The sequence below is a fragment of the Leucopleurus acutus genome (assembly GCF_964270905.1).
Source record: "Leucopleurus acutus genome assembly, chromosome: 8".
Lineage (NCBI taxonomy): Eukaryota > Metazoa > Chordata > Mammalia > Artiodactyla > Delphinidae > Leucopleurus > Leucopleurus acutus.
Window position 1 is genome coordinate 55,101,102 of NC_139151.1, and position 21,742 is coordinate 55,122,843.

At 41.1% G+C, this 21,742-nt stretch overlaps 1 protein-coding gene across 1 annotated transcript in view; it reads left to right on the top strand.

The window, feature by feature from the left end:
- Positions 1 to 21,742, top strand: part of PAK1 (p21 (RAC1) activated kinase 1) — a gene marked incomplete at its 3' end in the record, with an annotated part of 203,087 nt that overhangs the window by 149,802 nt on the left and 31,543 nt on the right. The window contains exons 12-14 of the mRNA XM_082844295.1: positions 291 to 390; positions 1,419 to 1,615; positions 4,618 to 4,755. Of these exons, the coding sequence (XP_082700421.1) occupies positions 291 to 390; positions 1,419 to 1,615; positions 4,618 to 4,755 (435 nt within the window). The remainder of the gene's footprint in view (positions 1 to 290; positions 391 to 1,418; positions 1,616 to 4,617; positions 4,756 to 21,742) is intronic.

Genomic DNA, 21,742 nt, shown 5'->3' on the forward strand with positions numbered 1-21,742 from the left:
GGAGGAACTCCCGTAGTTAAAGAAAACTATTACAAGCTATGTTATAATATAATATGGTCAAGTATATTATAAGAAAGATATAAGGCAGCACGGAATGTTAGAAGAATGCTTAGCTAGGAGACAGGAGACTAGGTTCCAGACCTGCCTCTTCCACTTATTTGGAGTAAGTCCTTTTACTCACTGGGGCCTCACTTTTGTTATCATCAAATGAGCAGGTTGGATTAGCGATATTCTTAAGTCTTCATATTATATGTCCTTTCTTTCTCCCTCTGCCCACACCGCTTCAATAGTGCCTGCAGGCTTTGGAGTTTCTGCATTCGAGCCAAGTTATTCATAGAGACATCAAGAGTGACAACATTCTGTTGGGAATGGATGGCTCCGTCAAGCTAAGTGAGTAGGAGTGGTAATACTTCTCTTCCCTGTGGGACCCTGTCTCCTCTGGGATGATAATCATATAAGAGTAGCTACAAGACTCGCCAGAGAATCTGTATTTCCTTGGATATGCGGACACTTTATATTACTCAGCACTATCTATATAGGATGACATTTCTTTTTTTTTCCCACTCATTTATACATTCAGCCAAAAAACTTTACTGAATGCCCACTATGTGCTAGGACCTGTGATGGGCGCTGAGCATACTTTTGCCTGTATTTAAGTAGTTCTCAATCTAGTATGGGGAACACAAAATACATAATTAGAAGAAAGAGTTTAGTGTAACTTCTTTCATTCAGTCATTCATTCAGCAAACTTTTATTAAATGTCTGTTGTATGCTGGGCCCTCTGGGAATGAAAAAAATGAGTAAGAAGACAGTCCTTCTTATTGAAGGCCTCATAATTAAATAAATGTATAATTGCAATATAATGGGAATGAACTGCAGGCAGAACATTTTGTTCGAATGTGTAAGGACTAATAGTCCAGACAAACAGGTTGTGTCACAGGTGGATGGGCTGCTTATGGGAGGACTGTTAGCAGTCTCTGTCCTGGGGCACGGGGTGAGGAACTTATTAAAGCAGGGCCATGCCTAGTTGTAAGTGATTAGGGTTTAAGTCCAGGACTCATGCCCAGGAAATAAAGCAAGGACCTAGTTACCAGATACTGGTGTATGGGAATGATTTTCAAGAAGAAAGCAGTACTGGGGCAATGGGGGTGGCTTGGACTTTAATGCCTAGCGCTTCTGGTTTGAGGAGGGGTAAGGAAGCCAGAGATGATATTTGTTATGTTCCTCCTTCAGGGTTGAACAGGAGACAGGCTAAGAGCTGAAGGTGGCAGTTAAGTGATTCTGGCTTTGGAGAGACAAGGGATGCAGTGGCTAGGATGCAGGCAGAGCTTGATACCTAGGGGTAGGCACAGAGTCAGTATTTACAGAAGGCATACCCTACATATAAATCCTTTCTGTCTTGTCCTTTCTTTTTCTAGCTGACTTTGGATTCTGTGCCCAGATCACCCCAGAGCAGAGCAAACGGAGCACCATGGTGGGAACACCGTACTGGATGGCACCAGAGGTTGTGACACGGAAGGCCTATGGGCCTAAGGTTGACATTTGGTCCCTGGGCATCATGGCCATCGAAATGATTGAAGGGGAGCCCCCATACCTTAATGAAAATCCTCTGAGAGTGAGTGTTACTAGGCCCATATCAAGATGTTTGGGCTGTTGGATTTCTCTTTTCTGGATAAAAACTAGGCACTGTTGAATTTAAAGTATAAATGCTTAAAGAAAATATATATTAGCAGTCATTCATTCATTTATTCAATGATTATTTGAGTTCTTATCATGGGCAAGAAACTGTTCTACTGATAATAAATTAATATATAGTAACAGAAGATAAGAGCTGTGAAAAAAAGCAGAGTAAGTGGCTTAAGAGAGTAAGGGGGGAAGGAGGGAGAAGTGTGCTCTTTTATTCTAGGTAGAGAATGAAGTCTTCTCTTGTAAGTTATTTGAGGAGAAATCTGAAGAAAATAAAGTAGTGAGCCATGAGATTAATCTGACGTAAGAGTTTTCCAGGTGTCAAGTATATAAAGAACTTGTTTTGAGAACGTGCTTGTTACATCCTAGGGAAAACCAAGGAGGCCAGTGTCCCTGAAGTGAGTGAACAGAGTGGACAAGGTTCTGTGTTAATTTGAAATGTTTATTAAACATCCAAGTGGAAATACTGAGTAGAATTGGGCATAAGAGTTCAGAGTTCAAGGGTGAGAGGTCAGTACTCTAAATATAAATTTATTAGTAGGTATTATATAGTTTGTTTATTTAAAAATCAGAGCTAGTTGATAATGAGATCACTCACCTAGGGAGTGAGGGGAGAGTACTGAGACCTGGGATACTGTCATGTTTACAGGTTAGAGGAGCTAGCAAAGTGGTCAATGAGTAGCCTTCCAGGTAGGAGAACTGAGAGAAGTGTCCTGGAGGCCAAAAGGACAAAGTGTTTCAAGAAGGAGGATGGATCACTGTGTCAAACCTGACTGATAGGTTGCATTTAAGATAACGCTAAGAAATGATCATTAGATTTGCCAGTGTGAAGGTTATTGATGACTTCGACAATCAGTTTCACTGGAGTGATAGGAATGAAAGCCTAATTAGAGTAAATTCACCAGAGTGGGCAAAGTTGAGATGGCATGTGTAAGCAGTTAGTTTTTACTTTTCATTGTTGTTTTCTTTTAAAGGAGTTTTGCTTTAAGGTAAGGAGTTTTGTTAAGGTAACAGTGGAGCAGTATCTTAAAGTGGAGTCGAGGGAGGGTTTGTTTGTTTGTTTGTTTGTTTATGGCTGTGTTGTGTCTTCATTGCTGCACGGGGGCTTTCTCTAGTTGCAATGAGCAGGAGCTACTCTTTGTTGTGGTGCGTGGGCTTCTCATTGTGGTGGCTTCACTTGTTGCGAAGCACAGGCTCTAGGTGCGCAGGCTTTAGTAGTTGTGGCATGCGGGCTCAGTAGTTGTGGCTCACGGGCTCTAGAGTGCAGGCTCAGTAGTTGTGGCGCACGGGGTTAGTTGCTCCGCAGCATGTGGGATCTTCCCGGACCAGGGCTCAAACCCGTCTACCCTGCATTGGCAGGTGGATTCTTAACCACCGTGCCACCAGGGAGGTCCCCTTTTTTTTTTTTTTTAAGATATTATTATAGCATGTTTTTGTGCAGATGGGACTGATCTAGTGGAGAGGAAAATGGTCATGTTCAAGAGAGAAGTGACATGGGCTTCCCTGGTGGCGCAGTGGTTGAGAGTCCGCCTGCCAATGCAGGGGACGTGGGTTCGTGCCCCGGTCCAGGAAGATCCCACATGCCGCGGAGCAGCTAGGCCCGTAAGCCATGGCCGCTGAGCCTGCGCGTCCAGAGCCTGTGCTCCGCAACGGGAGAGGCCACAACAGTGAGAGGCCCACGTACCGCAAAAAAAAAAAAAAAAAAGAAGTGACATCTGTAGGAGTGATGTCCTTAAGTAGATGAAGGGGGTTGGATCAAGTACTGAAGTAAAGAGCATTAGATTAGAATATGCCCAATTTATCCGTTGTAATAGGAGAGGGAAAGCAGGGTATGTGAATACAGATGCAAGTAGGTTGGTAATTTTGATCATGGGCAGAGGTGAGAGTTATTTTTATTGTTTTCATTTTGTTGTTTATTCCAACCTCCCATTCAGTGCAGGAATTCCCTGTGCATTGTCACTGATAGGTGGTCATCTAATCTTAGTTGGATAGCTCTGATTACTGAAAAGTGCTTTAGTGTACCAAAGTAAAACTACCTTCGTAGTTTCTACCCTCGGCCCCCAGTTTTGCCCGGTGGATCCACATGCCACTCATCTTCTTCCACCTTAGAGTGGCCTTGAAAATGATATCAGTAGGGCGTGACAGAAATAAGACTGAGAGTAGAGTCAGAGGACATGAACTTGTGTAAACAGCATGATTCCAGGCATATCTCTTTATGTTTCTGGGCTTTATCTGTGAAATGGGGATGATAATTCTTGCCCTGCCTATTACCCAGAGTTATTGTGGTCATTAAATGAGACAGTATTTGTGTAAACACTTTATGAATTAAAGTGCTGAGTGCTTTAAAAGGTTTAGTTTGACTGTGTTTTTCTTTACCTTTCCCAGGAGATACTTCATGTTAGGGGACCAGGATGGCAACAGTGAAACAGGTTGCTCCTTTACAGAACGCTTCCTTTATACATATTTCTGTCCTGCTAGAAGAGATGAGTTTTTAGATGACTGAAGTGATGGCACCAGGAATAATTTCCTTCAGCAAGTGGGCAGGTGTTTAAATCATCAGGCTAAATGAATAATAAACCATTTAGATCTATAATCAAGGATAATAATAAACCCTTGGGTCAGTAACACTTCATAAGCTTACAGAGTGCTTTTAATATACTATCTTGTTTTATTTTTCAGACATGTGAGATAGGCACTATTATCATCCCTGTTTTACAGATGAAGAAGTTGGAAGTTCACTGGCTTGCACCTGGTTACATGGCCTTTAAATGTTAAACCTGACCCTTAACTCATATTCTTTCCAGTATACCAAAGCTGCCTCTTTGTGTTCTGAAGGCAGAAAGCAGCTGACCATATTTCTAGAGGGCCTGTCTGGGGACCAAGAGAGAACCTCAGTTGGAGCCCAAGGCAATTCTCTGTTTGTATTGCCAGGCCTTGTACCTCATCGCCACCAATGGGACCCCGGAGCTTCAGAACCCAGAGAAGCTGTCAGCTATCTTCCGAGACTTTCTGAACCGCTGTCTTGAAATGGATGTGGAGAAGAGAGGTTCAGCTAAAGAGCTGTTGCAGGTAACTGTCCCTATGCAGGGAAGCACCTAATTCGAGAAATCACTAAACCAAGGCTTTGTTTGCTTCATTTTTGTCTGTGAGGTACTGGCTGTTATAGAACTAAGCTTCTGTCCTAGCACATCCCATGCTCAATTTGTATTCCTAGTTCCCTCATCTTTATCCTTGGGCCTTTGCTCATGTTATTCCCTTAGGCTCTTCTTCAGCCTATTAAAACTCTGTACATTCTCCTAGGCTGTATCTTATAGAGTTACTTTCTGAGCTCCTGTTGAGCTTTGCTTGTATCTTCCTCTGGTGCCTGTTTTGTTCTGCCTGAATTAGTCTGGCAGAGTTTGAGTGAGTCTTAATGAGAAGAAACTCTTTGATGTTCAAATCTTATACAAGTTATATTTTACTGGGATAAGCTCAAAAGATCGATTTTCAGTATATCAGAGGGCATTAGTGTAGAGGATAGTTAGTGCAGCTTTTCAAGTCTTCCCAGTTTCTTCATTGGAAACCCTCTCAGGTGGTGGGGATGATAATCTGCTTGTTTGTTTGTTTATTTATAAAATTTTTGGCTGCACCACGCAGCACGCAGGATCTTAGTTCCCTGACCAGGGATCGAACCCACGCCTCCTGCAGTGGAAGTGCAGAGTCTTAACCACTGGACTGCCAGGGAAGTCCCATATAGTCTGCTTGTTTGGAGTAAGATCCTGCCAGGCTGTGGGGAACCTGGAGCTGGGGGTTTACCAAGCCTATTATACTCCACCAGCTTAATCCTGAAATTACAGCATAATTATTTCATATGGTTGTAAAAACTGCTTTTAGCTGACCACATTATTTGTATTTAACATTTATGTCTCGGGTACAATTTCTCATTCCTAGTGTTATTTTACTACAGTGCCAACTGGTGCTTTAATAAGTATCACATGCAACTTAATGACAATGATTAATTTGTAGGCTTTCATAGTCAGTTACTTTCGTATTATGAGGACGAAGAGCAACTGGTCAGGGCAGGGCAGGACCTACCATACTGTACCACATTAAAGTTAGTTATGAACAATTCTGTCTTTCTTACTAGATTATAACTTCTATCTTATTAATCTCTTGTCTCCTCTTATACCTGAGACCTGACTCAAAATAGGTATTCAGTGGGAGAAAACATTTGCGAGTGATATGACTGATAAAGGGTTAATATCCAAACTACATAAACAGCTCATACAACTCAGCAAAAAAACCCCAAAACAACCCAGTTAAAAAATGGGCAGAAGACCTGAATAGACATTTCTCCAAAGAGGAAATGCAGATGGTCAACAGGCACATGAAAAGATGCTCAACATCACTAAGCATCAGGGAAATGCAAATCAAAACCACAATGAGATATCACCTCGTATCTGTCAGAATGGCCATCATCAAAAAGAACACAAATAATAAATGCTGGAGAGGGTATGGAGAAAAGGGAACCCTCCTACATTCTTGGTGGGAATGTAAATTGGTGCAGCCAATATGGAAAACAGTATGGAAGTTTCTTAAAAAACTCAAAATAGAACTACCATATGACCCAATGGTTCCACTCCTGGGTATATATATGAAAGAAACAAAAGCACTAATTTGACAAGATACATGCAGCCCAATATTCATAGCAGCACTATTTACAATTGCCAAGATATGGAAGCAACCTAAGTGTCCATCAACAGATGCATGGATAAAGAATATTCCATACAGTGGAATACTACTCAACCATAAAAAGAATGAAATCTTGCCATTTATAACAACATGGATGGATTTGGAGGATACTATGCTAAGTGAAGTAAGTCAGAGAAAAATACCGTATGCTAACACATATATACGGAATCTAAGAAAAAAATGGTTCTGAAGAACCTAGGGGCAGGACAGGAATAAAGATGCAGACAGAGAATGGACTTGAGGACACAGGGAGGGGGAAGGGTAAGCTGGGACGAAGTGAGAGAGTAGCATGGACATATATACACTACCAAATATAAAATAGATAGCTAGTGGGAAGCAGCTGCGTCGCACAGGGAGATCAGCTTGGTGCTTTGTGTCCACCTAGAGGGGTGGCATAGGGAGGGTGGGAGGCAGACGCAAGAGGGAGGGGATATGGGGATATATGTATATGTATAGCTGATTCATTTTGTTATACAGCAGAAATTAACACACCATTGTAAAGCAATTATACTCTAATAAAGATGTTAAAAAAAACTGTGGGGCCTCCCTGGTGGCGCAGTGGTTGGGAGTCCGCCTGCCGATGCAGGGGATACGGGTTCGTGCCCCGTCCGGGAAGATCCCACATGCCGCGGAGTGGCTGGGCCCGTGAGCCATGGCCGCTGAGCCTGCGTGTCCGGAGGCTGCGCGTTCGGAGCCTATGCTCCGCAACGGGAGAGGCCACAACAGTGAGAGGCCCGTGTACCACAAAAAAAAAAAAAAAAAATTGTGAATCACTATATTGTACACCTGTAATTTATATAACATTGTACATCAGCTACACTTCAATAAAATATAGGTATTCAGAAAATACTTGTTGAATTAAATGGGATTGCTTAAACCTTCATTGAAATGTTACCCTCTGGAATATATTTAGCACCTCTTTGTAATCAGAGTAACTGACTACAGAGCACTGGTCTATTAGATATGATATCTGAGTTCTGCCAAGTGTAACCCATTAGTTTCTAGCATCCTTTGGGAATAAAACCCCCTTATAACAGGCAGTATAATATAGGATCCTTTGCCTTTTATATGAGGTTTGTTCTGGAAACCCTAAGCTTTGGGAAATGTGCAAATACTATTCTAAGCCTCAAGATGATATTGTTAATTAGGTATTAAAATATAGTTTTTGAAAGATGAATGCCTTCTAGAGTTTCCTTCCTGATATAATATAACTACTAATAAATATATTATGTTGAATTTTTACCACATTCTAGGCACTAAGCACTTTATGTATTTTTTCATCTATTCTTTTTAAAAACCTTGTGAGTTAATAGATTCTTGTTTCCCCATTTCTACAGGTGAGGCAACTGAGGTTTCAAGTGTTTAGTAACTTTTCCGTGATTATGTAGCTGATAAGCAGTGGATCCAGGATGTCATCCTGTGTCTGTTTGGCTCTCAAGTGTGTATGCTCTTGGCCACTGCTTGGCTCAGAGTGTTAAAACTTGAAAGACCTTAGGGCTTATCTCATCTGCTTTGTTCATTACACAGAGAAGGAAATTGAGGCCTCCCAGTTGGGTGTTGGATCATGCTGCTTTCTCAGCTGGGAGGGGAGTTGTATAAACATGTGATCTGAGAACACTGACTCTTTAATTTGTTACTGTACATTGTAAATATGCAAAACCATGACTTTCAGAGTCTTAAATCGTGAAAGCTTCACATCTTTGTCTCCTGTGAAAACACATATATGGACAGAAATACATAGGGTTTTATGTTTGAATTCATATCTTCATGATTTAGCCCAGATCTTTTATTCCTTTTGTAGTAATAGTAACTTCTTGCTCTCAGTACCTCTTTATATCCTATCTCTGTCCAAAAAGAAGTTGAAGCACTTCCAGCAAAGAATATGTGTAAATATGTCTATATGTGTGTGTTTATACATATACAATATGATTAATAAAGAGACTTATGAGGATGGCAGAAGAATCAAATATGCTAATCATTTGAGTTAAGTAGTTTTGTTTAAACATCAGATTTGGTTCTTAGTTTCCTGGTAGCGAGGACAGAAAAGGAAATATGTTAGTTCCTATGTTTCTTATCAAATGGAAGAAACATCCTACATCCTCAAGATACAAAGCTTTTTCACTAGTAAATGTAAGAAAAGTCATTTACAGTTAAGAGGCTCTGAGTTACATAAAGAATCGTTTTCCATAATGTTTTTTACTGAAAACATAAAAAGAGGTTTCATATGGTGTTTTCTCCAAAATGGTCTACTTTAATAGTTGTGGGTGTGGCCCAAAGTACAGCCCAGTGAAAGTTGGTTTGGGAAAGAACCAAGCCATTGAAGTCCTTCCTGGGTTAATTAGCCTTACTAGATTCAAGGATAGAACAACAAATTGCTAGATCAATGCTCCTGAAATGCAGTATTGCAATGTACCATTGGGTCATGATCAATTAATAACCTTCCCTCTGAGCTGATTATTATTCTGATTATCACCATAGTTTGGTCTTACCTAATATAAAATAGAATCATACAATATGAGCTCTCTTGTGTCTGGCTTCTTTCATGCAACATAATGTCTGTGCGATTCATCCTGTTGTTAGTGTATCAATTATGTATCCTCTTTTGTTCTATAATTTTTGTGTGGTATTATATAAATATAATATTATTCATTCTTCCATTACCTTGGACATTTGGGTTCTTTTCAGTTATGACTGGAATAAGTAAAGCTGCTATGAGCATTTTTGTTTGTGTCTTCTGGTGGATTCACAAGCTCATTTCTCTTGGAAATATATCTAGAAGTGGAATTGCTGGGATATAGGATAGACGTGTATTTAGCTGTAGGTAGATATTGCCAAACAGTTCTCCAAAATGCTATGTTATCTTTTAAAGATATGCTTCAATTTTGGGGATGATGATCTGAAGCTCTCCAGGCAGCACCTTGTGCAAACATGGATGCCCTTATCATCTTGTAATGGTCGCTGAGGAAGAATGGTAAATTGTCATGTGTCTTTTGTTCTTTTTGTCCTCTTTAGCATCAGTTCCTGAAGATTGCCAAGCCCCTCTCCAGCCTCACTCCACTGATTGCTGCCGCAAAGGAGGCAACCAAGAACAATCACTAAAACCACGTCACCCCAGCCTCATTGTGCCACGCCTTCTGTGAAGTAAATGCTCATTTCGGAAATTCCAGCCCCTGATGCTCTTCCTTGTCTTGCTCCTCCCCTTTCCTGATCTAGTGCTCTCAAGACTTTGATCCTTGAAAACCATGTGTCCAGCATCGAAGAGAACTGCAGTTGACTAATCGGATGATGGCCATTTTAAAATAAGGAATTTGCTCCCAATCTGTGGATGCGAGGGTGGTTTATGATCAAGGGCTTATATGAATAAACCCTTGGACTCCTGTTTCTACATAGCAGAATCCTTCCTCCACCCATCAGTTCTTGACTGTATAAATTTTTGGCTTTATAACATTATCAATTTGCAGTCGGTTGAGATTTTTCTTTAGTGCTTGCTTTTCTATTTCAAAACTGCCCAAACACACTACTGTACTTGAAAATTGGAATAACTTGAGAAATGCCATGGAGGTTGATATTCTTCCAGGGACATGAAATGGCTCTTTTTTTCTGGACCATGACATTGGCACAGCTGATCCTGATGTGGGAGGGAGAGCTACCACATTTTTCTTTGTGTACGCTTCTAGCAGCTGTTTGGGAGGATCTTGACCCAATAGTGTTCCCCACGCTATTTCCTGTGAAATGGTCTTGGCTGTGTAGCAGCTTTTGACTCCCTAAACCCCCCTAGGCTGCTGCCCTCATTCTGTCCTTGTTTAGAACGTTGAGAGGTTTCCTAGAGCACATGCTGGGTGAGAGCAGTGTGAAAAGTCAGGAAAAAAATTTAGCTGCTTTTAGAACAAGGCTGGGCATCAGCACATGTCCAGCTATACCTATGTGATGTTTCAAGAACTCAGCCTCTTTTTCCATCAGCAATAAAGAGCTAAAAGATTAACTCAGATCTTCTGATGGCCTGAATCTTTGGGTCAAAGGGAACGATCTCCAAATCTGAGGCTACGTGTTAGTTTTGGATGGATTTGTTGGCCTGAGATGATAGTCTGCCAGCTGTGAGGGGACCCTGTTTTTACAATGCATGGCCAAGCTCTCTGCAAATGGAAATGCCTGCACTGGGTGTTGGGGATGTTTGCTACCTCCTGCTATCTTTGTGGTTTTGGTCCTCCCATTATGGTAGGACCCCTGGCCAGCACTATGGCTTGTCATGTCAACCCCAATGGCTACCTTGTCATGCTCTGAGGTACTACTGCCTCTGCAGCACAAGTTTTATTTCCTTCAATAAAAGGAGATGAAAATATTCTACTTGGAGTATGCCTTTCTTTGTTTCTTTCCTTCCTTCTCCCCTTCCTTTCTTTTCTAATTTTTTATTTTGATATTTTGAAAGTTAAGGGAAAAAAAAATTTTTTTTTTCTTCCGGAATCATTTGAGATTAAGTTGCAGATAAGCTGCCCCTTTACCACTATATACTTCAATGTGTATGCTTTATTCTTAACACTTTAAAATATAATTTAATTAAGAGAAATGGGCCAAAAATGTTCGTATATCATAAGGTATTGGCTTAGGTAGTTGTGGAGTGTGAGAAGTCCCATGATCTGCATCTGCAAGTTGGAGACCCATGAAAGCCAGTGGTGTAGTTTGAAGGCCAGACAGCCAGAGAGCCATGGTGTAGATTCTAGTCCAAGTCTGATGCCTGAAAACCAGGAGCACTGAGGGTAGGAGAAGATCAATATCCCAGTTGTATAGTCAGACAGAGATCAATGTCCCAGCTGTATAGTCAGAGAGCAGCCTTCCTCTCCCTTTTTGTTCTATTCAGGCTATCAATTAATTGGATGATGCCCACATTGGGGAGGGCCATCTGCTTTATTCAGTCCATCAATTCAAATGCTAAACTCTTCTGGATACACCCTCAACGACACACCCAGAAATAACATTTAACCAGATAATGGGCTTCCCAGACAAGTTGGCAGAACTAACCATCACACTCCCCATCCCCACCTCCAAGCGAAGGAGGTAACTCCAGTGAGGACTGAGTGAGCCAACAACTCTTATAAAGCTATGTGGTTATGGCTTTTAGATTAAGGGGTCAAAAGTGATGATTGGTGACCCCCGATATTATGAAAAATAATACACAGGCACAGGAGAACCTCCATGCAGTTACTGAAAGGACAAGTACAATTGGATTGCTTATGTATAAGGTAGAAGGAATGTTAGATGATGGTATGGCCCATCAGAAGACAGGAATGATGAAGACCCAAAGATTGTACCTCCTTACTTTGAGATTGCAGAAGTAAACTGGTTAGTCTGATGAGGGCTGAGGAATTGTTAGTTAGTTACCCCTCTGGAATCTTAGAGTTATCTGATTGGTTGGGTTTTAAAACCCCAGGGTTGGCTGTCCTGTGAACTTTCCAACACTCAGTTTAAGCATTAGAGGGATGACTGTTTATGAAACCGAACAGGACCCTGTGGGGCCCACCTGGGCACAAAAGCAGTTCCATGTCCCCTCCTTTCTTATTTGCAGGATCAAGGCCTCAGCCTTCTAGACCTTACTGAGTTCCAAAGAGCGGATTAAACAGTTTCTAATCAGTGAAGTAAGGAAATGCAGAAACAAAGGAGGAAGAATCAAGAAACTGTAGTGCAGGACTTCCTTGGTGGTCCAGTGGTTAAGACTCCACACTTCTAATGCAGGGGGTGTGGGTTTGATCCCTGGCTGGGAAACTAAGATCCCACATGCTGTGCAGTACAGCCAAAAAAACCGAAACTGTAATGTAGCCATTAAAGCAGGATCCTGGTTCCTCCTCAAGGGATATACGTAACCACATCTTTGAGTTCTGCAGGAACTAAGGCCCCCATGCAGGTGGAGGATGGTACAGGCTGAGCGCAAGATTCCTGGAACATCAACCTGTTACCTCACCACCAACCAATCAGAAGAAGTCACACAACCCTTCAGCCCTCACCCCAAATTTTGCCTGTAAAATCTTTTCTCCAAAAACCATTGGGGAGTTCGGGGTTTTTGAGCACGAGCCACCCATTCTCCTTGCTTGGCTCTGCAATAAGCCTTTCTCTGCTCCAGACTCTCATGTTTCGATTTGTTTGGCCTTACTGTGTGTCTGACACTCAAACTTTTGTTTGGTAACATTTACTAGTGGTATATCTAGACATCCACTCAGATAATGGAATATTCTTCAGGTCCATGCAGCTTAACCGCATACTTCCATGCCTTTCCTTGCCTGCAGAGTGTGGAAACAGATCTCTGAAACTCTCTACTCATAGACAATCACTGCTTGTCTAATTCTATATGAGTACTGAACACATCTGTCCCCTATGTGTTAGTTTTCTATTACTGCATAACAAATTACCACAAACATCGTGGCTTAAAAAACACAGATTGTCTCACAGTTTCTATAGGTCAGAAGTTGGAGCATGATGTGGCTGTTTTACCGAATCAGATCCATCTGGTTGTTGCTCAAAAATCAATACTCGAGAGAAAGAGACAGATGTTGGTAGAAAGGAAAGTTGCTTTTAATCGGAATGCCAGCAATCCGGGGAGCTGGTGGATTCATTGTTCCCCCAAAACCATCTCCAAAGATTCTGCTCAGCCATGAAAGTTTTTAAAGGGAAAAAGGGACATAATCTCAGTTAATCGTTGAGATGGAGGTCAGAGTCATCGCCATCCCACACTGTGCAGGCCTGTGTGCTGGCTTGTTGACTTCTTGTGATTTTTCTTTAGATGCTATCTTGTTCACAGAGTTTGTTCACAATATTACTGAAGGGGAACCTAGGGAAGAGATCTGGTCATCTGTTAATTACTTCATTTCTACTTCTTTGATCTACAGAAAGAACCAAGAGATTAGACAAGGTATTGTGTGATCAAAAGATCTGAAAGGTGTGCTAGGGCCAGAGATGGGTAGAGCATGGGGGTGCCTGGTTTAAGGTTAGTGACAAGACAAAAGGGTGCCTCCTGCGGAGAGCTTTTTCCTGCAAAGAGCTCTTTCCTGCCAAAAGCTGCTTACAAATCCCCGCTTGTCAGAACATCGTTCCACTTCTATGGGATTATGAGTGAAGGTCGGTCTTCTGTAACTTCTTCACGCTGAAATAGGGCGTCATGTTCTTAGAGTGGAAGATGTTGACGTGGGTCTGTACCATCTCTTTGCTGACCGTTGTAGTTGCTCATTTACATAGAAAGGCAGAACAAGCTAAATTATTTTGATGCCCACAAGGATATAGATTATTATGAGCAATAGTGTTAATCCCATTCTCTTAAGGCCAGTTCTTGGAATTGTGCTAGCCATAGATTCAATATTGCTCAAGATGGAGCAGTTCATGTCATGGCTGCAGTCTGATCATCATGCAGTTAGCTTTTTCCCTCTGGTGGCAGTTACAGCGTCTGTAAAACAACTCAGGAATGTGCATCAAACACTGAGTCTGTGATTCTGTTGTCCTAATCATTAGCTGCTTGAGCCTGCTCTTTTGTGACTCAGGAAGGCCTGGAGACTTCAGCTTTTCTATAAAGAAGAGGCAGGAGACATAGAGGGGATTTGTACTTGGGAGGGGGGCGCAGGGTTCTGCTCGGTTCCAGCTGGTTTTTCTGTTCAGGGTCTCATCAGGCTGAAAGTCCAGGTGTTAGCCAGGGCTGTAGTTCATGTGGGGCTTGGAGTCATCTTCCAGGCTCACTGGTTGTTGGTAGAATTCATTTTCTTGTAGTTGTAGGACTGAGGTGCTCATTTTCTTTTCTTTTCTTTTCTTTTTTAAATTTATTTATTTTGGCTGTGTTGGGTCTTCATTGCTACATGCAGGCTTTCTCTAGTTGTAGCGAGCAGGGGCTACTCTTTGTTGCAGTGCATGGGCTTCTCACTGCTGTGGCTTCTCTTGTTGGGGAGCAGGGGCTCTAGGCGCATGGGCTTCAGTAGTTGTGGCACACGGGCTCAGTAGTTGTGGCTTGCAGGCTCAGTAGTTGTGGCGCATGGGCTTAGTTGCTCCGTGGCATATAGGATCTTCCCAGACCAGGGCTCGAACCCATGTCCCCTGCATTGGCAGGCGGATTCTTAACCACTGCGCCACCAGAGAAGTTCCTGAGGTGCTCATTTTCTTGCTAACTGTCAGCAGAGGACCCAGCTCCTAGAGGCTGCCTGAAGTTTCTTGCCACGTGGCCCCCATAGGCAGTTCATAAAATGAATGTTTGCTTTCTTCTATACCAGCTAGAACATAGCTCTTTGACATCCACTTTGGCAACTAGCCAGAGAAAACTGCTTTTAAAGGGCTTACATGATTAGGTCAGCCTTAATTAGATAATTACCCTATCTTAAAGTCAACTAATTTGGGAACTTAATTACATCTGCAAAATCCCTTCACTATAGTACCTATATTACCGTATGTATTGAACAACTGGGAAAAGGTACATGTATACCAAAGGCAGGGAATATTGGGGGGCTGTCTTTGTCTGGGCTGCTATAACAAAATACCACAGACTGGGTAGCTTATAAACAACAGAAATTTATTTCTCAGTTCTGGAGGCTAGGAAGTCTAAGATCATGGTGTCAGTATGATCAGGTCCTGGTGAAGGCCCTCTTCTAGGTTGCAGACTGCCAATTTCTCTCTGTGTGCTCACATAGTGGAAGGGGCTAGGGAGCTCTATGGGGTCTCTTTTATAAGAGCACTAATCACATTCATCAGGGCTCCACCTTCATGACCTAAGCACCTCCAGAGGGCCCACCTCCTAATACCATCACACTGGGCTTTAGGATTCCAACATATGAATTTGGGGGAGAGGGACACATTCAGACCGTAGAAGGGCCATCTTAGAATTCTGCCCAGCAAACCCTGCAAGGGTCTATATGCTCTCAGCCATCTGTTAGGGACCCAGGAGTTAGGGGATGGGGAAATAACTGGAGTAGTACATGGACCTGAACCTAGATGTTCCTTTCTACACCTCTGCACTTTTTCCTAAACCTGATTCTCTTTGGTAGTTGGGAAGTCTGCACAATACCCTGTACTAAGAGTGAGCAGATCCAACCTGAAGGCACTGCTACGCCATGAGGCTGGGTAGTGGTGGCCCATCCAACTGAGGTCACAGTAATATCTTTATTCTGCATTTGATATTATTGTAAACCTTGTCACCTAGCATTGTGCTAGGTGTCCTCACCTCTGGGTGTAAGTAAATGCAGTCCAACTACTATGGGACCATGGAGCAAGGAGATTGGTGGTGATGGGGCTACTCCTGGGCTCCTGTTAAGGTGATTATGTTGGGCCAGTTATAGATGTTTTCAGAAGAAGCCTCTCACCAGAAATAAGGGAATACCTGAAACCATGGGAGGCATTTATTTGGAGGAAGTACATACTATCTTATACGTGGATCCCTTCCGGAGGATTGTCACCCAGGCCACCCCATTCTTCCGTGCATCACTTATTGACAGTGGCTTCTTTGCTAATGTGTCACAATGCTGAATCAGTCATCAGTTACTGGATGCAGCAAAGGGAGCTTGAAGCACTCCAGTGTTTCCTAACACTTATCTACTCCCAGTTTCCTATGTTACTCCATTGAATTATACTACCCACTCCCTGCCTATGAAATTGACTGTGAACAATGGACACTTAAGTTCCATGTTTAGTTCTTTCCCTACCTCCTGGGATGACAAGATTCTTGGTGATTGGGAAAGACTTGGGAGCAATCCTACAGGTCTTGGTTAGTTTTTATTCAAGCCCTGTAACTATGAATGTTAACTTTAACTACACACAATGTACACACGTACACACAAAAACACACACAATGATGGACTGCATAATATGCCCTTCCTAGGCTATTTTCCTGTGTGGTCAAATGGCTGTCACCTGTTTCCCTGTTTCCCTGTTTCACCTGTTTCCCTCCATTAACCATGACCTAGAACCTGCAGTGATAACACAGCTGTTTCATGTTTTCTGTGATTCTCAGGCCCATAGCCACCACCTGGCTGAGATGTAAAGGAGAAAACTTCCCAGTTGGCAGTGGCTGGGAGGGCTAGGAGACATTACATAGTCTTACTCCTGGTTGGGGGTAACTGTGGCTGAAGACAGTAGGAAATCTGCCAGTTATGCTATAGCTTATGAGACCACTCTAGTCACTGAGTGGATTAGCCTGGATTCCTTAGCCAGGATGATTTTATTTTTATTTATTATTGTTATTATTATTCTTTTAACCAGGTGGATTTAGATCACAGAACTGATCTTCATAATCTTATAGCCAAAGGGCTGTCTGTGCCCTAATCAACACATCCTGTTTTTATGGATCATGATTAGTGGCAAGTAGAATAATCTGTATTCTGCATATGGGAAAAGGCACTATAGTTATCCAATGTACCCCAGTCAGAACTCTGGTACCTCATTTCTTGTCTGAGTCTAAGCTCCCTTAGCCCCTGATTTAGGAAAGGACTATTCATGGCTTTCCTTTTTCCAGAGATTTTCAAAGTGTGGTACCTGCCCCGGCAACATTAGCATTATCTGAGAACTCCTGCAAATTCTCAGAGACCTCCGTGGATCTGCATTCTGCAGATGAGCCCTCAAGGTGATTCCAACAGCCCAACTTTGAGAACCACTGCCGTAGTCACTGTACTAACCATTCTCCAGGGTTGCCTATAGATTGAAATGGTATATATTACAGATGGAATGGGGTATAATGCATAGAGGCCATACCAAGATTGGAGTTGGAGAACTTCAGTGGTTGAGAAATAAAGGCTAACTTTCCCAAGATTCTCTGCAGGCTGGCCTCCTAGAAAAGACATGGCCTTTGAGTTCCATGGGAACTAGCTACATTTGAATGCTTAAGGAAATCAGTTCTACTGGAATGCTTGTCTACCATATCAAGACATGTCCTTTTGCCCCTTGTCAGGAAACAACCTGTGCACTCCTACCTGATGTATGATAAAGTGGTGAATGGGGCTAGAAGCCATGGTTCTGCCATGTCATGCGTCTATTGGATCACAACCCTTGTCAGGCAGCCACTCTATGGTTTTAAATCTCTTCCTTTGTGAAGAAACAACCTTCCTTATTGGCAGTGAGAGAGGAGGGAGTTGATTAGGAGACACTGTACAGCCATATTCATGCCAGGACCAGGATCCCTTTCATCCCTGTGTGCTGACTCCAAATTGCAGTGAGCAACAGGGGACTTCCAAACTTGCTGTTGGTTTCCTCCTATAAATCCTATTCTAAAGGCCTGGTGTGTGTGCTGTCTGGTCATCTGACTTTGTTTGCTCTATGTTATTCAGTTGTATGAATGTGCAGATATTATTTATTCGTTCTTCTGTTGAGCATGTAAGTTAGCTGCTATTTGGGGCTATGACAAGTAATGCTGCTATGAACAGTGTTGTATATTTATCCTGGTGCCCACAAGCACACATTTATCTAGAAGATACCCTAGGTGTGGAATTATTAGATCATAGGGCATGTACCTCTTCAATTATTTTAAGATAATGCCTAAGAGTTTTACAAAGAAGTTGTACCACTTTAATCTCCCACCAGTGTTGGAGTTCATACACATTGCTCAACCTTTTTCACATTGCTGAGTCAGTCCTTGCTAACATTTGATATTGTCAGACTATTTCATCATAACCAATCTGGTGTGTGTACTGCAGTATTTCATATAGCTTTTACTCTTTTGTGAAGTGCCTTTTCAAATCTTTTCCTCATTTTTTTCTACTTTTTCATCTTTTAAATATTTTATTTGTTGAAAGTTTTTGTATATTCTGGATAATTCTTTTTATATTTGTGTTATAAAATACTCTTATTTTGTTGCTTGTATTTAAAATTAAACTCTTTATTTTGAGATAATTATAGTCACATGAAATGTAAGAAATAATACAGAGGTATTCCACATACTCTTTATCCAGTGTCCTCCACTGGTAATGCCTTGCAAAACTATAGAACAATATCACAACCAAAATGTTGACATCGATATAATGAAAATGCAAACATTTCTATTACCACATATTACTTTTATAGCCACATCTACTTCCCTCCTGCCTCATACCTCTTTATTATAATTTCCTTCTTTCTGCTGGCTTTGTTTGCTCTATGTTATGGTTTATTTTGCTCTTCTTCTTCTAGGTTCTTGAGATGGGAGTTTAGATTATTGATTTGAGACTTCCTCTTTTCTAATTTATGCATTTAGTGCCATAAATTTCCCTCTCAGCGCAGCCTTAGGTGTGTCCCACAATTTTTTTGTGTTGTATTTTCACTTTCATTCAGTTCAGTGTGTTTTAAAAATTTACCTTGAGATTTGTTCTTTGACCCATAGATTATTTAGAAGTATGTGGTTTAGTTTGCAAATATGTAGATTTTTATGTTATCCTTCTGTTATGATTTCCAGTTTGATTCCAGTGGATCAGACAATACACTGTGTATGATTTAAACCCCTTTAAATTTGTTGAGGTTTGTTTTCAAGCACAGAATATGGTCTATGTTATTATATGTTCTATACACACTTGAAAAGGATGCATATGCTGATGCTCTTGGGTGGAGTGTTCTATAAATATCAATTAGATCTTGTTGGTTGATGTTGTTGTTGAATTCTTCTACATATTCACTGATTCTCAGTCTAATTGTCCTGTCAATTGTTGTGAGTTGGGTGTTGAAGACTTCAACTGTTATTGTGGATCTGTCCATTTCTCTTTCAGTTCTATCAACTTTTCATTCACATATTTTGTAATTCTGTTGTCTGCTGCAAATACATATTTAGAATTGCTATATCTTCTTTGTGGATTGACCTTTTTATCATTATATAATGTCCTTCTCTGTTTCTAGTAATTATCTTTGCTCTGAAATATAATTTATCTGATATGAATGTAGCCTCTTCTGCTTTCCTTTGATTCATGATAAAAACTTACATGATAAAACTTTTTCCATGCATTTACTTTTTTTTGCGGTTTTTTTTTTTTTTTTTCTGGTACGCGGACCTCTCACTGTCGTGGCCTCTCCCGTTGCAGAGCACAGGCTCCGGACGCGCAGGCTCAGCAGCCATGGCTCACGGGCCCAGCTGCTCCGCGGCATGTGGTATCTTCCCGGACCGGGGCACGAACCCGTGTCCCCTGCATCGGCAGGCGGACTCTTAACCACTGTGCCACCAGGGAAGCCCCTCCATGCATTTACTTTAATCCAGCCTTTATTGTTATATTTGAAGTGAGCTTATTGAAGACAGCATATAGTTGGCTCATGAGTCCTATTCTGCACCTTATACCAGAAAGGGCATACAAAAATCAGGTCATGTGTCCTGATTTTTATTTATTTATATTTATATCCTGCCTTTTCCACAAATAATTTAAGAAAACCTGCAAACAGAACATTTCCAGTGAAACAATAAGAAAAAAATACAGGCAGAAAATCAGGACCAAGAAAAAGATGAACACAAATATGTTGACCACAGGGGCTAAAGTATTGCTATACTTGAGCTTAAACTGAAGCTCAAGTATAACAATACTTGATACTTGACTTCCTGGAAGTCAAGTAACGAGGTAATTTATGTAATTCTCATTATCAGAAAAGAGAGAGAGCTTCCCAGTTACCAGAGACTCTAGACCAGCACTGTCCAATAAACTTTCTGCAATAATGAATTCTATAACTGCATTGTCTAGTATGGTAGCCACTAGCCACACGCAGCTATTAAACACTTGAAATTTGGTTAGTGACTAAGGAACTGACTTTTACATTTTATTTAACTTGTATTAATTAAAACTTAAATAGCCATAGGTGGCTAGTAGCCACTTAACTGAACCACATAGGTCTAAGGAAACAAAGTAGCACAGTGTAATTGGAGTCAAATGGGCTGGGTTAATGTTTGGCTCTGTCAGAGGTATGTGTGACTGTGGAGAAGCTACTTAATCTTTCTGAGCCTCAGTTTCTAGATCTGTGAGATGAGTACAATTATAGTATTTAAGACCCTGAAGGAAATAAAACGTGTGCAAGCATTTAACACGATCCCTGTCACATAGCAAATGCAGTCCTATTTTATAATGCTTGGAATTACCTGGTCTGTCAGGAGATTTTATGCCTCATACTCTTTTATTGGCACTAAATTGAAGGTTTTATAGAAGAACCAAAAACTAGGAGTCTAAGTTGTGCTTGAGCCTGTTAGCCAGTAACTGGTTTTGGTCCACAGAATCAAAGGCCAATCAACATTGATAAAAACCTGTATCCACTTGAGGCTGCTTGAGGATACTCTGTTCAAAAGCATGGGCCTCTTTTTCTTTCTTGCCAAGCTGCTAAGGGATTAAGCCCTAATGTTAGTATTTAGTATCTCTTTCAGACTTGTAGTTCAATATTTCTTTATTATGGGTGTATTCAAAGCAAAATATTAATTTCAGTGACCTTCCACTTAAAAGGAGATTCATTCCTTTTAATAAGGACATTTGTTACAACAGGAATGCCATATATATTTAGCAGCAATAAGGCCCAAACTTTGGGGTTGATACACTGCTGCACAGTTGACTAGAATCTGCATCAAGCCCCAGCATGCTGCCTAGAAAGAGAAATCAGAGGCTGGCACTCAGCTGATGAGATGACGTTTATCTATAGGTCTCAAATTTATCTCTTTCTTTGTGTCAATTTTTCAGATTTAGGTAACTGGTACTTAAAACAACCCCTGACTCATCCTTCATTCCAAGCAGTGAGCAATAAAATTGCTTTTACAGTAATTAGAAAACAAAAAGTTGAGATAGATGTTGACTAGACTTTAGGATGCAGGCAAAGTTAGGAATTTGCTGTGTTTTTATACAACTACTAGCTTCTTATATTTTGCTGAGAAACCTCTCCTATATGCAAAGGCCTAGGTGACCATGTGCCATCCTAGATGTTTAAACAGCATACAGCTTTGTGTGTGTGTGTGTGTGTGTGTGTGTGAGAGAGAGAGAGAGACAGACAGACAGAGAGAGGGAGAATATACATTTGCAAAGTATTTGAATTAGACTTTATGGTCCATAGCAAACTATAATTTCTCTTATGTCATTTTAAGCAGAATTTTCCCTTAGATGATAGTGTAACAATGATCACTAGAAGAAACCATCTCAGGTCATCTTGCTCCTTATGGAAGCTATTGGACTAATAATCTATATTCTACAGAAGGAAAGTAGAGTTTTGAAGAAATGACTAACGAATTTTCAGTTTGTAGTTTTGAAAGAGTCTTCAAAAAAACCTAAGTTCTTCCAACACAGTCTTGTTTGAGTTCATCATACTTTTTGTCTAGGATCAGATAGGGCCCACCACACTTAAAATAATATTTATTACAAATTAATTAGATTAATGAGTTTACAAAATTGAGTCCGTT